This window comes from Petaurus breviceps, unplaced genomic scaffold, assembly GCF_028583685.1.
Source record: "Petaurus breviceps papuanus isolate PSGF00001 unplaced genomic scaffold, PetGlider_PUasm1.0 90842, whole genome shotgun sequence".
Taxonomy (NCBI): domain Eukaryota; kingdom Metazoa; phylum Chordata; class Mammalia; order Diprotodontia; family Petauridae; genus Petaurus; species Petaurus breviceps.
The window spans coordinates 5,553,959-5,570,607 of NW_027187358.1; the positions used below are offsets into that span (position 1 = coordinate 5,553,959).

General features: G+C 40.0%; 1 protein-coding gene across 2 annotated transcripts in view; it reads right to left on the reverse strand.

Annotated features, from left to right (window-relative positions):
- Positions 1-16,649, reverse strand: part of THADA (THADA armadillo repeat containing) — a 460,437-nt gene that overhangs the window by 106,012 nt on the left and 337,776 nt on the right. For both annotated transcript variants that reach the window (XM_069071596.1, XM_069071597.1), the window contains exon 31: positions 10,456-10,550. In XM_069071596.1, coding sequence (XP_068927697.1) covers positions 10,456-10,550 — 95 coding nt within the window. The remainder of the gene's footprint in view (positions 1-10,455; positions 10,551-16,649) is intronic.

A 16,649-nucleotide genomic window follows, 5' to 3' on the forward strand; every position in this document is an offset into this window, starting at 1 on the left:
ATAATTACCAGAGAGAGAAGCACCAACATCTGGGTTTTTCAAAGTCAGGGGGCTCCTTAACAGCTACTCAGAGTGTCAGCTGGTCAAATTACAAAAACACTCTTCCAAAGAGTGAGCCCCAAAGCAAAATGCTAACCTTAGAGTATATATTTCTTCAGGGTCAGAGGGCATCACAACCCTCATGACCTACTGCCTAATTAGAAATTAAGAAAAGGTGTGAAAGCCTCCCTACCAGCAAGCCTCCCCTAAGCAAACTTCCCTTAATGGGTTCCACCTGAGGCCTATTAATGGGCAGGGAAGATCATATATACCATTAACATTAATGTGAACTTGCCCAAATCATTTAATCTAGGTTTCCTCATTTGTAAAATGTAGATAATAAGAGTACTTACCTCCCAGCATTGTTAAGAGGATTAAAAGAGATAACACTTGCAAACCCTAAGGTACTATACAAAGTACTTAAAATACCAGCTGCTGTTAGTATTATTATTGTTGTTATTACTTGCCTGATTCTACTCTCTTTAGGTTCTCCTCATTGCTGTCTGATGGCTACATCTAAGTCTCCCTCAGTAGCTTATCATGCATATCACACCCACTAACTGGGGACCTTCCTCAAAGTTCTATCATTCTCTCTTTTCTCTTCTCCTTATTTACCATTAACCTCAGTCTGCTTCAGTTTCCTCAATTGTAGAATAGGGATGATGATAGAACCTACCTCCCAGGGTTGGTTGTTATGAGGATCAGATGACATAATAGTTATAAAGCATTAGCACAGTGCCTGACACAAAAAAGATGCTTAATAAATATTTGGTTCCTCCCTCCCTTCTCTTTCCTGGTTACTTTATCAGCTCTTAAAGGTTTTTAACTATCATTCCTAAGAAGGTGACTCACAGAGGCATATAAATCTAATCCTAGGACTCCACCATTTACCTCCCTCAACCCCGCTTATGAAAGTTAGGTGGCTGCAGTGGATAGAGTGCTGGGCCTGGATACAGGAAGACTCATTTTCCTGATTTCACATCTGGCCTCAGACACTTACTGAGCGACCCTAGGCAAGTCACTTAACCCTGTTTGCCCCAGTTTCCTCATCTGTAAAATGAGAAGGAAATGACAAACCACTCCAGTATCTTTGCCAAGAAAATCCCAAACAGGGTCACAGAGAGTCAGAAATGACTGAACAACAACAACAAAAAGGATCCCCATGAGCTTCAGTCCTACATCACCAACTGCCTACTGGACATTTCACACTGGGTGTCCCAAAGACAACTTATCATATTCAAATCTGAACTCATTCTTTTCATCCAACTCTGCCTCCTTAATAAACTTCCCTATTTCTGTCAAAAGTCTGCCACCATCTTTGTGGTCTCCCAGGTTCAAAATCTTGGTACTATCCTGGATTCCTCACTCTTCTTCACCCCACATGTCCTGTCAAGTGCCAGTACTTACCATTTCTACCTTTATGACATATTTTGCATTTGACCCCTTTTTCTCCATTCACACATAGCACCATAGTTCAGGGCCTCAACATCTCACTCCTAGATTATTATAACAGCCTCCTAATTGGTCTCCCTGCCACACATTTCTCACCATTGTAAGTAGATCCTACCTACAGTAGAACCTGCCAAAGAAATTTCCCTTAAGTGAAGATCAGGTCATGTGACTCCCCTCCTTAATCAACTCCAGTGATGTCCTATTACCTCTAGGATAAAATATAAAGTCATAGCCTTGAAAGCCCTACACAACCTGGCTTCAAACTAACTTTCCAGCCTCACTGGACAGAGACCAGAGCAGTGAGGTACAAGAAAGTGAAGAGAGAAGGGTGTTTTCAAAATGCAGAGAAGAGAATATCTGGGAGAAGGTGGTAAACCATGGCAAATTCACTAGATAGGCTGAGAAAGATGAGGACTGAAAAAAGACCATAAGATTTGGCATTTAAGAAATTATTGGTAGGTAGAGCCAAGATGGTGGAGAAAATCAGAAAGTTGCCTGAGCGCATCTCCCCAGTTTCCCTCAGAAACAATGTTAAATCAAGCCTCTACACAGATTCTGGAACAGAAGCTACAAGGATGGAGTGAAACAATTCTACAGCTTAAGATAATATAGAAGGACTTCAGGAAAGGTCTGTCTCACTTGGATAAAAGGGGAGCTCAATTCTGTGGAGCCAGTGTCCAGTCAAGCCAGCAGAGAAAGCTCTTAGCCATAGTACAGATTAGCAACCACAGCCGTACTAACCACAGGGTAGTGGCACAGCAAGCCAGCTGTGAGGCTGGTACAGCCCTAGTACAGAAGGCAAACTGCCAGCCTGAGAACTCCCAGCACAACAGGTATGACTAGGCCAGGCTACACCAGTACCTAAAGCCCCACCACAGAAAGCCAGTTAACAGGCCGCTGGCCCCCAGCACAAGAAGCTTGCAACAGTGCCTCCTGTGCCTCAGGGGCAGAAGTCAACTTTAAAAATCACAAAATAGGCTAAAAATGAGTGAAAAATAGAAAAGAGCTCTGACCATAGAATTCTAGCTACTATGGCAACAGGGAAGATCATAACATAAAACTCAAAAGAGGATACCAATGTCAAAATGCCTACATGTGAAGCCTCAAAGGGGAAGATGAATTGGTCTCAAGCCTAAAAAACTTTCTTGGAAGAGTTCAAAAAGGATTTTGAAAATCAAATAAGAGAGAAGAAAAATTGGGGAAAGAAATGAGAGTTACACAAGAGAGAGTCAACAGCCTGGAAAAGGAAGGACAAAAAGCAACTGAAGAAAACAATTCCTTAAAAAATACAATTGGCCAAATGTGAAAAAAAATCCACTGAAGAAAACAACTCCTTGAAAAGAAGAATTGGCCACAGGGCAAAGGAAGTGTAAAAGCTAACTGAAGAAAAAAAAAACAGTAAAATAGATGAACCTTTGGCTAATTTGATTTAAAAAAAAAAAAGAAATAAGAAAACCAATTTACTAGTATCAAAAATGAAAAAGAAGAATTCACCACCAATAAAGAGGAAAATAAAGCAATAATTAGGATTTTGTCCAACTGTATGTCTATCAATCTGACAATCTAAGTAAAAAGAATGAATATTTACAAAAATATAAATTGCCCAGATTAGTATGAGGAAATAAAATGCTTAATTAACACCATTTAAAAAAAAAGAAATTGAACAAGCCATCAATGAACTCCCTAAGAAAAAACCTCCAGGGCTAGATGGATTTACAAGTGAATTCTACCAAACATTTAAAGAACAATTCATCCCAATACTATATAAACTATTTGGGAAAATAGGCAAGAAGGAATCCTACCAAATTCCTTTTATGACACAAATAGACACTGATACCTAAACCAGAAAGAGTCAAAACAGAGAAAGAAAATTATAGACCAATTTCCCTAATGAATATTGATGCAAAAATTTTAAATAATATATTAGCAAAGAGATTATAGCAATTTATCAAAAGGATAATATACTATGACCATGCTGAACTTATACCAGGAATGTAGGACTGGTTCCATATTAGGAAAACTAATAATATAATTTACCATATCAATAATAAAACTAACAGAATAATATAACTATCTCAATAGATGCAAAAAGAAAAGCTTTTGACAAAATACAATACCCATTCTCATTAAAAAAAAATTAGAGAACATAGGAATGAATGGAGTTTTCCTTAAAATGATAAATAATATCTATCTAAAACCACCAGCAAGCATTATTTGTAATGGGAATAAGCTAGAAACTTTCCCAGTAAGATCAGGGGGGAAACAAAGATGCCCATTATCATCACTGTTATTCAATATTGTACTAGAAATGCTAGCAAAAAGACAAGAAAAAGAAATAGAAGGAATTAGAATAGACAATGAAGAAACAAAATTACCACTCTTTGCAGATGACATGATGCTATACTTAGAAAATCCTAGAGAATCAACTAAAAAACTTCTTGAAATAATTAACAACTTTTAGCAAAGTTGCAGGATACAAAATAAACCCACATAAATCATCAGCATTTCTATATATTACCAACAAAGTCTGGCAACAAGAGATAGAAAAATTCCATTTAAAATAACTGTAGACAATATGAAATATCTGGGAGTCTATCTGCCAAGACAAACCCAGGAACTGTATGGACATGATTAGAAAACACTTTTCACACAAATAAAGTCAGATTTAAATAACTGGAAAAATATCAATTACTCATGGGTAGGCCAAATTAATAGAGTAAAATTATGATAATTCTACCTAAATTAATTTACTTATTCAGTGCCATACCAATCAAACTACTAAAAAATTATTTTATAGAGCCAGAAAAAATAATAATGAAATTCATATGGAAGAACAAAAGGTTAAGAATATCAAAGGAATTAATGAAAAAAATGCAAAGGAAGGTAACCTAGCTAAACTAGATTGAAAACTATATTATAAAGTGGCAATTATCAAAACTATTTGGTACTGGTTAAGAAATAGAATGGTGGATCAGTGGAATAGTTTAGGTATACAAGACACAGTATTAAATGACTATAGTAACTTACTGTTTGATAAACTCACAGACTCCAGTTTCTGGGATAAGAACTCACTATTCAACAAAAACTGCAGGAAAAACTGGAAAATATATGGCAGAAACTAAGCATGGATCAACATCTTACACTATATACCAAGATAAGGTCAAAATAGGCACATGATTTAGTCGTAAAGGGTGACACCATAAACAAATTTTGAGAACAAGGAATAGTTTACCTGTCAGATCTATGGAGAAAGGAAGAACTTATAACAAAGCAAGAGATAGAGTACATTATGAAATACAAAATGAATAATTCTGATTACATTAAATTAAAAAGGTTTTGCACAAACAAAACCAATGCAACCAAGATGAGAAGGAAAGCAGAAAGCTGGGAAACAATTTTTATAGTCAGTGTTTCTGATAAAGGTATCATTTCTAAAATGTATAGAGAACTGAGTCAAATTTATAAGAATACAAGTCATTCCTCAATTTATAAATGGTCAAAGGATATGAATAGGCAGTTTTCAGAGGAAGAAATTAAAGCTATCTATAGTCATATGAAAAAAAATGCTATAAACCACTCTTGATTAGAGAAATGCAAATCAAAAACAACTCAGAGGTACCACATCACACCTATCAGATTGGCTAACATGACAAAACAAGAAAATGATAAATGTTAGAGAAGATGTGGGAAAATTGGAATATTAACATATTGGTGGAGTTGTGTACTGACCCAACCATTCTGGAGAGCAATTTGGAACTATGCCCAAAAGGCTATAAAAACTGTTCATACCCTTTGATTCAGCAATAACTACTACTAGGTCTGTATCCCAAAGGAATCATAAACAAGGGGAAAGGACTCACATGTACAAAAATGTTTATAGCAGCTCTTTACAAAGAATTGGAAATTAAGGGGATGCCCAGCAGTTGGGGAATGGCTGAACAAGTTGTGGTATATGCATGTGATGGAATACTATTGTGTTATAAGAAAGGATAAGCAGGCAGATTTCAGAAAAACCTGGAAAGACTTACATGAACTGATGTTGAGTGAAGTGAGCAGAACCAGGAGACCATTGTTCACAGTAACAGCAACAATGTGCAGTGATCAGCTATGATAGACTTAGCTCTTCTCAGCAATACAATGATCCAAGACAATTCCAAAAGACTCATTATGAAAAATGTTATCCACATTCAGAGAAAAAACTGTAGAGTCTGAATGAAGATTGAAACATACTATTTTTGCTTTATTTGTTTTTTTCTTTCTTGTGGTTTTCCCCTTTTGTTCTGATTCTTCTTTCACAGCATGACTAATGTGGAAATATGTCTAACATGATTGTACATGTATAACCTATATCAGAATGCTGGGGAGGGGTAAGAGGAGGGAGAGAAGGAGAAAAATTGAAGGCTCAAAATCTTATAAAAATGAATTCTGAAAACTATCTTTACATGTAATTGAAAAAATACTATTAAGTGAAAAAAAATTAAAAAGAAAAGAAAGGAAAAAAATTAAAGTGAAATGGAGGTTTAACCAAAATAAAAAAAGAAAAGAAAAGAGATCATTGGTGACTTCAGTTGAGCGATGAGGTAGAAAGCTAGATAACAAAAGGTCAAGGAATACATGTGAAGAAAGAGAGTGGAAGCAGTGAATGTGGAAAACTTTTCCTTGATGTTTGGCTGAGAAGGGAGGAAAAATATAGAATGATAGTTTAAGGAATAACTTAATAGGATCAAGTGAAGGTTTATTTCTTTTTTTCTTTAAAGCTAAGCAGATGGGCAAGTTTGAAAGCAATAGAGAAGCAGGAGACACACACAGAGGGAAGGAGGGAGGGAGAGGAAGAGAAAGAGAGAGAGAAAGGAAGAGAATAAGGACAATGAGGGGCAATCTACCCGAGAAGGTAAAAAGGGGATGAGATCAAGGGTGCACATAGATGGATTGGCCTTGGCAAGAAAAGTCACCTCTTTGTCAGAAACTGGTGAAAAGGAGCAAAATGCGGAATAATAACAAGGAGTTTCAAAATGAAAACAAGGGTAGGAGAGTCATGAGATAACACTAATTCAAAGGTATAAATTCTGTTATGTTTGCTAAAAATCAATCATGTTATGTTATGGTTTCATCTCAGAAATCTAACTAGGGTGACAGAATGAACATACATGATATACTGTTAAATAACATAAGCCAACAGTTTTTAATTGCATGCTAAATTATGTAGAATAGACTACAGGCTCTGGATGAATGTGAGAAGGAAGGAAGGATGAAGTGGTAGGAAACTTTACAGAGAATACTAAACAGGTCTTCAAAAGCTAGCCTTTGGCAAACCAATGGACAAAGGGATATATATTTTCTACATACTTAAGAAATTCCACATAATTACTGATAAATAATAATGATAAACGAAGAAGTCTCCTTTAAACACATTTGTAGATAACAGATGTGTAACATCTGTAATGCATTTGATAATAGCTGTGAACTGTCTGTGAGCAACACCCATGACACAAACATATTCTATTAATCAGGTTAGCTTCTCCTGCCTCATTCACTGCGGATGCAGATGTGTGGGAAGGTATTTGCTTCTGGACTTAAGGGGGTAGAGTAGGACGAGAGAAGACGGAGACGCCAAACTACTCACAACACTCAGAGAGGCCTGAGCATCCTCCATAGCTCCAAGAGGAACCATGAGGAGAAGGTACCAAACAGCGACACTTCAATGCTAACAGAGTCATAACAGGAAGCAGCAAACCCAAGTGCTTCAGAATGCCTAGAGCCACAGTAGGGAGCCATGTGTACCAAGGAGTGGAGAGGCACAGAGACCTGATGAGGAGGAGACCTGTGGACCCTGCCAAAGCATTCCTGTATACTACAGGGCAAACAGGCCATATTCTTTCACTGGTATTGAGAGCCATGTGGACCTTATATGTCTTGAGACAGATAAGCTGGGACCCACAGAAAAAACAACAAGGAGAAACATGTATATAGTGCTTTAAGTTTTCCATCAGAGAAGAGGGTTACTTGGTGCCTTAAAGCAGAGCTTCTTAACCTTTTTTTGGTCATAGACAACTCTGGCAGTCTCAAATAATATTTCTAAATGAATAAAATAAAATGCAAGGTTGCAAAGGACATCAATTATACCAAAATACAGTTATCAAAAAATATATATATTTTAAAAAGCTCACAGACCGTAGATAGGATCCCCTTTCAGAATGAAATTTTTAAATGCAAAAAATAAAATTGGAAAGGAAATTAATTATACTGAAATATACCCTTCCCCCCCTTCTGTCTCTGTCTCTAGCTCTATTTAAAGTTAACCTTAGGTTAAGGACCTATGTTGTAAGGTAAGGGTAGGACATCCTCCTAATAGTTGAGAGACTTGGAGTTCAAATATGGCTTCAGACACTTATTAGCTACATGACCTTGGGCATGTTTGCCTCAGTTTCCTCAACTGTAAAATGGGAATAAGAGTAGCACCTACCTCCCAGGGTTGTTGTGAGGATCAAAGGAGATGCTATTTGTAAAAGGACTTAGGACAGTATAAGGCACATAGCAGGTACTATATAAATGCTAGCTCTTGTTAGAGCTAATCTCTCTCCCTAGCAATTCCAACTGTACCCTGGACATCTACACCTAGGTACTCTGCTGTCTCCTCAAACTCAGTATATACAAATTTGAGCTCATAATCTAGGATCCTATGACTGTTTACTCTTTTCAGCATTTCCCTGTTTCTGCAAACTAAGCTTGAACCCTCAGAGTTACTTTTGTGATCTCCTTATTTTCATCTCTGTATGCTAAGACCTGCCATTTCTGTCTCTGTAACACATTTCTCCTCCATCTCCTCCTCTTTCAGGACCTTATCACTTCTTGTCTGGACTGTCATAGTTACCCACTAAGGATTACTCCTGCAGTTTACTCCATTCAATGCCACCAGATTAATCTTTCTTAAACCTGCCTCCTCCCACCATCAAGTTTTTTGTCTTAAGAATCTTCAGTGGCTCCCCATTACCTGCCAAATAAAATCCAAACTCCTTTGCTTACCATTCAGAGCCTTACATGATTTGGGCCCCCCAATACACCAAGGCCAATCCCATCTCTTACTACTCCCTCTCCTCTGTATACATATAATACTGCAGACAAATTAGATTACCAGCTATCCTCCAAACACACTCCCTGTTTTCTTGTTTCTATACTTTCTATATTCAGTTTCCTACACTTGAAATGTCCTTTCTTCTCGGCTTCACCTATCTAACCCTTCCTTTAAGACCCATCTCCTCCATGAAGCTTTCTCTGATGTCCCTTCCTCCCATCTGGAAGGAATTGCCTTCCTCCTCCCAACACAGGGAACAGTGTATTGTACATACAAGGCATTCAATAAAACTGAATGAGTGAATCACTAAATCACTTTAAGTCTTTCTTACTATATTTTCACATTATACCTTGTATTACTATTCTTATAGACTTGAATTCAAATCTGGTCTCAGACACTTACTAGCTGTATGACCCTGGGCAAGTCACTCAACCCTGTTGGCCTCAGTTTTCTCATCTGTAGAATGAGCTGGAGAAGGAAATGGCAAACCACTCCAGTCTCTTTGGCAAGAAAACCACAAATGGGATCATGAGGAGTTGGACATGACTGAAAAGTGACTGGACTACAAACTATTATAATATGTATGTAAGACTGTTAAACTCCATAAAGGCAGAAACTGTTCCTTATACATTTTTATATCCTCCATCCTCCCTCCCCAGCACCTAGAGCAAGATCCTGCACATAGGAAGTATTTAGTAAGTCTCTGTTAAATGAATGGGTTCATATACGGCATACAGAGAAACAGAGTAATGCCATGGTGTGGGATTTTCTATTGCAAAACAGAATGATAGAAGATCCCATTTTAAAAATGAAAATTTTGGTGATATCAGATTTTTAATCTCTGTACAACCCCAACATTCATGCAAGCAAGATGGGTAGGATGCATGGAACCTAACATGAACTCCCATAGAAGGTAAGGGCATCAACATTGTGTCTCACGAACGTTTTGTGGACAAAGACATATAGATCTGGGTGAGGTAGCTTCAGGTCTCCTCCATGCACTCTGGATTCATTTGAATTTGGGAACAAAATTCCATATGGACAGGGCTGGACCTTAGCAGCCTGAACGTATTTCCTGAAGACAACAAATCATAGACAAGGAAACACAGGAACAGACTGGCATGCTGGTGCTCGGAACCTGTCTTTGTAATTGTAGCCTTCAGACAGGCCTAATCAATTAGAAGGGGCTGATTTTAACCAGTCACAGGCTCATTATGCTGCATTCCAGTTTGTGTTGATGAAAATCAGTTTCAGTCTGTGGCCTGGAACTCATGTACGGCAACTTCCTGGGGCCTCTTATATAAACACATCAAGAAACATTTTTATTTGGAGTTGCCCTCCCCCCTTTTATTTTAAGGGAGCAGCTTTGTGAATCAAGATTAAATTAAAATTATTTGAAGCTTGGACCCAGAAACATATATGCAGGGGAAAGATATTTGAAGCCAAGGCCTTCAGATAGCAATTATTATTTGCATTACTTCAGAGGTGGACTTTGAGACAGACTACTAAATATTTAGCCTATGGTATTAAATGAAGATAGCTTCACTATCTCCATACAGCAAAACCAAATGCCCTTTCAAAGAAAATATCCTACGAGGAAAAAGTCCTCCCAAAGCCTTTAAAAGACAGAAAGTCTAGGTCTATACTCTTTGCCCAAAGGGCTGAAAAGGAACGAAATGGAAACTTTGAGAATCCATTGGTTTTCTTGAGAGGTGTCTCAGTGGAGGAATGATAGAACTGACCCTCTTTCATGTGATGTGTGGTTAGACTCAAAAAAAGCAGCAGGGTGGAAGAACAACACAACCCCCCCCACACAGCATGGAGTCCAAAATGGGATGCAAATCCTGTAAAGATTCCAAATCGAGTTGCAAAATACATGTGGTGAGTCATACCTGGCTGGCTTCCCTTTGGGGCTTCGTCAAGGCAGCGAGTCAACAGGATAAGGATATCTATACAGGCGGCTCTGGTCACCAAGCAAGGGTTCTGCCTGGAAAATAAAAGGACAGCAGGTAAATAAACCCATCTTAAGGACCTGTGGGCAAAGGTGGTAGTCATGAAGCATGCTAGTCATACAGCTCTAGCACCTAAGGAAGAAATCAATGGAAGACATAGGGTTAGGGCTAATGTAAGAGCTTGGGGCTCTGGATAGGGGACAAATAGAAAAAAAATAAAAGGTTCACACCACATCCATACTATCTTTGTCATAAAACAAAGAGATGAAAAACACACTCTGTTAAAATGAGTAATTTCTGGAAAAACCCCAAACTGCCCATGAAAAATCCCTGTTTGACATTTTAGAGAAAAAGAGTGCACTGACATGCGGCAAACCATAACTATGGGTTTAAAATAACGAGCTAAACAACAAACAAATGCAAGAAATTAAAAGCATGGGAGCCAAATGTTGTTGGTTTTTTTTAAATAAGTGGATTTTAAAAAATAAATAGAGAAACCAATTTTACCCCTTGAACTATACAATAGAGATTAACTCGCCTCAGACTTTGTGTCCTAGATGAAAAAGGAAGAAGCAAAATTTCGTTGTAAGAAGCCAGAGATTGAGGATGAAGGCCCTTAATTTCAAGACTCAGGCCATAGTAACAATAAGAGGTCAAAAGCCTGGGCCTGGTCTCATGTCTGCCATCCAGCCACCCAGGCTTCTTCTCCACGGTCTGGCTTTGAATACTGCCATCTGGGCCTTCTTTCTCTCTATCTTGTCCACCAAATTCTATGGTAAAGATGGAGAGATATGAACTAGACCAGTGGTATTGCACTGAAAAGAGAAACAGGGGCCACCAAACTATACATAAGGACCCCTGCAGACCACATATTGGTGTAGAAAACCACATGTGTTTATATATATATATATATATATATACATATATACATATTTTAATTAATTTATTTTAAATATTTCCCAATTAGATTTCAAGCTGGTTTGGCCTGCACTCAGGAGTGTTGTGGGGTATGTGTTCAATACTTCTGAACTAGACAATAACACCACGAGATGAATTCAGAACTGTGGTCATTAATAGTTGGACGTCATCTTGGTGGGAGATCTCCAGTGGAGGGCTATAGAGAACTGGTCTGGCCTTGTGCTGTATATGATTTTTGCCAGTAAAATGAGTAAAGCCAAGATCAGTCAGTAAATCAACAAACATTTATTAAACATTTACTATGTTGTTGAGCACTGTGCTGGGCCCTTGAGATAAAAAAAAAAAGTAGAAAACAAGGTCCCTCCTTTGTTGTATGCTCTATACATGCAACATACACACACAGTACGTGGAAGGTGATTGTAGAGGTGCCATTAGCAGTTAGGAGGAAACGGGAAAGGCCTCTCGCAGAAGGGAGGATTTAGGCTGAGTCTTAAAGGGGGCTAGGGATGCCAGAATACAGAGGTGAGCATTCTAGGCAGGGGAGATGAGGGGGAAAGGTACACATCTGGAAGAATGATAGCTGTGTTGGAGGAATAAGACCATCAGCTGGGTCAGAGAATACTCAGAAGGAACTAAGAATATAAAAGGCTGGGAAGGCTGGATGGGTCCAGGTTGTGAAGGGCTTTAAATATTAAACAGAGCATTTTATATTTGATCATGGAGGCAATAGGGAGCCATTAGAAGGGTGACATGGTCAGACTTGTGCTTTAGGAAAATCACTTGGATAGCTAAGTGTAGGGTGTAGAGTAAGATATGAAGCAGGGAGACCAACCAGTTGTAAAGGAGGCAAAAAGGGAAGGAAAGGACATAAGCACTCATTAGGCACCTACTATGTGCTATGCTAAGTTCATAACAACCATGGGATGTAGGTGCTGTTATTATTCTATTTTACTGTTGAGGAAACTGAGGCAGACAGAGGTTTAGTGCCTTGTCTAAGATCGCACAGCTAGTAAGTGTCTGGGGTTGGATTTGAACTCAGGTCCTCCTGACTCCAGGTCTAGTGCTCTATCCACAGCACCACCTAATTATTGTAATAGTCCAGGTGTGGAATTCGTTCAGAGATAATGAGGGCTTGCACCATAGTGGCAGCTGTGTGACTAGGCAGAAAGAGGATGAATCCAGGAGAGATGTGAAGGCAGAAATGATAGGACTTGTCAACAGACTAGATGGGGGAGGCAAAGTTGGGAATCTGGGTGACAGAAAGATGTAAGTGCCCTCAGTAGTGATCAGGAAGTCGAGAAGAGGGGAGGGAATTTGGGGAAAAGGAGTTTTGGACATGCTGAATTTGAGTTACCTAGGGAACATCCAATTTGAGATGGGCAAAAGACAGCTGGTGATGTGAAAATGGAGCTCAGGAGAGCGATTGGGACTGAGTATATAGACCCAGGAATCATCTATGCTGAATCCATGGGAAAGGATGAGACATCAAGTGAGATGGTAGAGTGGTCGGATAGGTAGAAGGAGAACCAGGAGAAAGCAGCATCATGATGACACAGACTAGAAAGAGTACTCAGAAGAAGAAGGGAACGGAGAGTGTCAAAAGCTGAGGAGGAGGGAGTAAAAAGGCAACTGGCAACGGGGAGATCACTGGTCACTTTGGAAAGAGTGGCTTCAGTTGAATGATGTCTGAAACAAGACTGCAGAGGGTTTAGTGAGAGGAGGGGAAGTGCAGGCACTGAAGGTGGATGGCTTTCCCAAAGAGTTTAACTGAGAAACGGAGGAGAGATACAGATCAAGAGCCAGTGGGGATGGATGAACCAAGTGAGGGTTTTTTTTTTAAGGACAGGGGATACATGAGCATGTAGGTAGCCAGAAGAAGCCAGTTGACAGCAAGAGACTGAGGATTAGGGAGGGAATAAAGATGTTTGAAGAGGCAACGTGTTGGAAAACACATGGCAGGAAGGGGAGCGAAGATGCATGGAGAGAGGGGAGCCTTTACAAAGTGAAGGGTCACCTTTATTGTTTGATATGGGGGTGAAGGAGGAAATGGTAGGGGAAAATATCTGTGTAATGTGAGATGAAGAGATGGAACTCTAAGCAAATGGTGTCAATTTTTTTTCTGTGAATCATGAGGTAAGCTGGGAGGGTGGGAGAAGGGTTTCCCTGAGAGACTCAAAGGATAGATTAGCTGCTTGGTGAGTGGGAGAGCCAATAGATTAGGGAGATAGAAAAGAACTGTCCTGCTGCAATGAGAGCCCAGGTGAGATTATGTAACACATTCACAGTGGACCCAGTTGGCAGTTTCATGACTTTCTCTAGCTAGAGGCATGCTAATCAAAATGGCAGATGAGACTAAATGGGGAGAGATCACTGAGACTGAATGAGAGAGTCAGTATCCAGAAAGGTCATTACAGGCTGGAGCTTTGGGCCAAATCGAATAAAATGAAATTCTGAAAAAATAAATGTAAAACTTTATACTTGGATCTTAAAAATCCACTTTACAAGAAAAGCACAGGGGAGGCATGGGTGGACAGCAGTTCGCTGGAAAAAACCTGGGGGTTTTAGTGTACTATAAACTCAATAACTGTCATCAGCGTGATGTGGCAACCAGAAAGCTAATGCAATCTTAGGCTTCATTAAGAGAGGAATAGCTTCCAGGAATAAGATGGTACATTCTCTGGTCAGACCACATCTGAGATGTTACGTTCAGTTCTGAGCAACCCAGTTTAAGAGGGACACAAGCTGGCAAGTATTGAGAAGAGGGGAACTAGGATCAGCGGAAGGAAAGAGAGATGTTTAAATTGGAGAAAAAACAGACCCAGGAGGCAAATGGTAACTGTCTTTAAGTGACTTAAAGCATGACGTGTGGACTTGCCCTGTCTGGCCTCAGAATATGAAGGGGCAAGGTGCAGACAGATGTAGCTTTTTAAATTAGAGAGGGAGTGTGGTGCAGTGAATACAGACCCACCCTCCAAACTGGGAATATCCGGATTCAAGTCCAGCCTTCGACACATGTTGGCTTTGTGACCCTGGGCAAGTCACCTAATCTAGGCAACTCTCTAAGGCTGTAAGTTGTAGAAAAAGGTACTGGGCTGTATTGGTAGAGGGTTTTTCCTCACCTGGGAGTTCCCTATACCATTCCTTATCTCTATATCTGCAAAAACTTCCTAACTTTTACATCTGAATAAAAGTGGAATGGACTATCTAGGGAGGTAGTGGTTCTTTCTCATTAGAAGTCTTCAAGCAGAAGCGGTGGGGATTCCTTTTGGGGATGGGATGAACTAAATGGCTTCAAGGTCCCTCCCACCTCTGCACTGACATTTTCTATGGTCTATCTATTCCCACACTGGACCTCAATCTGTTCCCAGTCTTGCCTTAGCTTTCCCACTTCTGGCTTCCTGCCCTATCTCCATCATTTATAATTCCCCAAATTTGTGAAACATCATTTTATTGGTAGGCACCACATAATGATTGTGCCATTCAGGAAAAAAAAACTGGGAACATTAACATGGAGGTCATATGAAGGCCTATTTTATGGCAACATTCTATGCTTGAAGTTTTGGGGGAATACAGGTGAAGGTAAACATGTGGTTCCTGCCCCTAGAGAGGTCACATTAAAAACATACAAACCAAACAGAGGATGACATAACACTAAATGTTAAATGGCACAGGAAGACATATAAGTAATGTCTACTCGAGTTTGCAGGAAGGGACAGACAGGTGTAGACAGGACTAGTGAGGAGAGGTGGTAAAGAGACTGTGACTTAAACTGAGGCTTGGAGGATGAGTAAACTTAGAAACACAGTGTCAGAGAAAGGCATGGCAAGGCTTGGATGCAGAATGAGTGTGACAGTGAGGAAACAGCATAGAGACTGTAGAGAGACCAAGTCCATTTGAGGTTGTATGTTGTCTAAGAGAGGAGATGAGATGGAAGAAACAGGGTGAGAGAGGCTTTTAGGCAAACAGTTTCATGCAATGGCGTCATGTTAGGTGCAATAATTTACTTTCTGCTTCCCTTCTTGAAGAGCTCCCATCTACTGATTCCTGTATTCCTGCTGCTGTATGGGGTCCATTATGTTTATTAGTCCACAGAGTCATTCACTGGCAGAGGCATTAAAATACACAGGGTTACATCTTTTACCCCCTCAATTATCATGACCCTGAATGTCACTGGGAAGCTCGTATGATTTTAGGTACTGAACACACAGACTAAGCAATCTGCAGCATTTTGCCAGGCTGGTTTTTCCTACGTTTTCCCCAGAATGGACGTGTCTTGGCGGCCCTTCCAACTTTGTGGGATATAACTAGCTCTGCTACGGCTGCTTATACAGCAACATCAACAGGGTCAGGGCAGCTCAACACAGCCAAGTGGACATCGAAAAGCACATTCAAGTACATCTGTGTCTGATTCCAGGAACAAAAGAGGAACCTGGGGATCTTGGATGATCCCATAGAGGAAAGGTTGACTCCAGCTTCCAATTTGGCTCTGGGAGAAATTCTGATCCAAGGCCAATTATTTAGGGTTCCACCCTCTAGGATAGCTGGAGCTGTGGGGGGATCACAGAATAGGGTTTCCTTCTGACCATGCTTGTAAAAGCAGTCAGGTTAAGTTAACAATCATCTATTAAGCACTTATGTGCCAGGCATAGTGTTAAATATGGGAGTATGAGCCAAAGTTCATATAGACAGCTCCTACCTTCAAGCAGCTTACATCTAAAGGGGCAAGATAACACATGAAAGGGGGGAAGAGGAAGGAGAGGATACCAGCTTCAAGGGCACAACAGAGGAAGTCCAGAGTCACTAGTGAAGCCTGGAGAGGAGAAAGAAAGGCTGGCCTCAGGATCCTCCTCAAGATGGAGGCAGAGAGGAAGGAAAGGCTTTAGGGGTGAAAGAGACTTCCAATGTGAAAGTTCAGGGCTAAAGAAAATTTCCAATGTTAAAGGCTCGGGCTCTGCCCTCTTCTCTTCTTCTCCTCTCCCCCTCTTCCGCTTTTTCTTCCTCACTTTCTCTTTCCCCCGTTTCTCTTTCTCTCTCTTGTTCTTGCTCTTAGTCCATCCCTTTCTTGTTCTCTTTCTCTCCCCTCTCCTCCCTCCCTCCTTCCCTTATCTCTTTTTCTCTCTTCTTCTCTTGTTCCATTCCCTCTTTAGTTTCTCTTTCCCTCCCCCATCTCTTCCTCTGTTTTTCTCACCCCTCCTCCTTTCTCCTGCTCTCCTCTT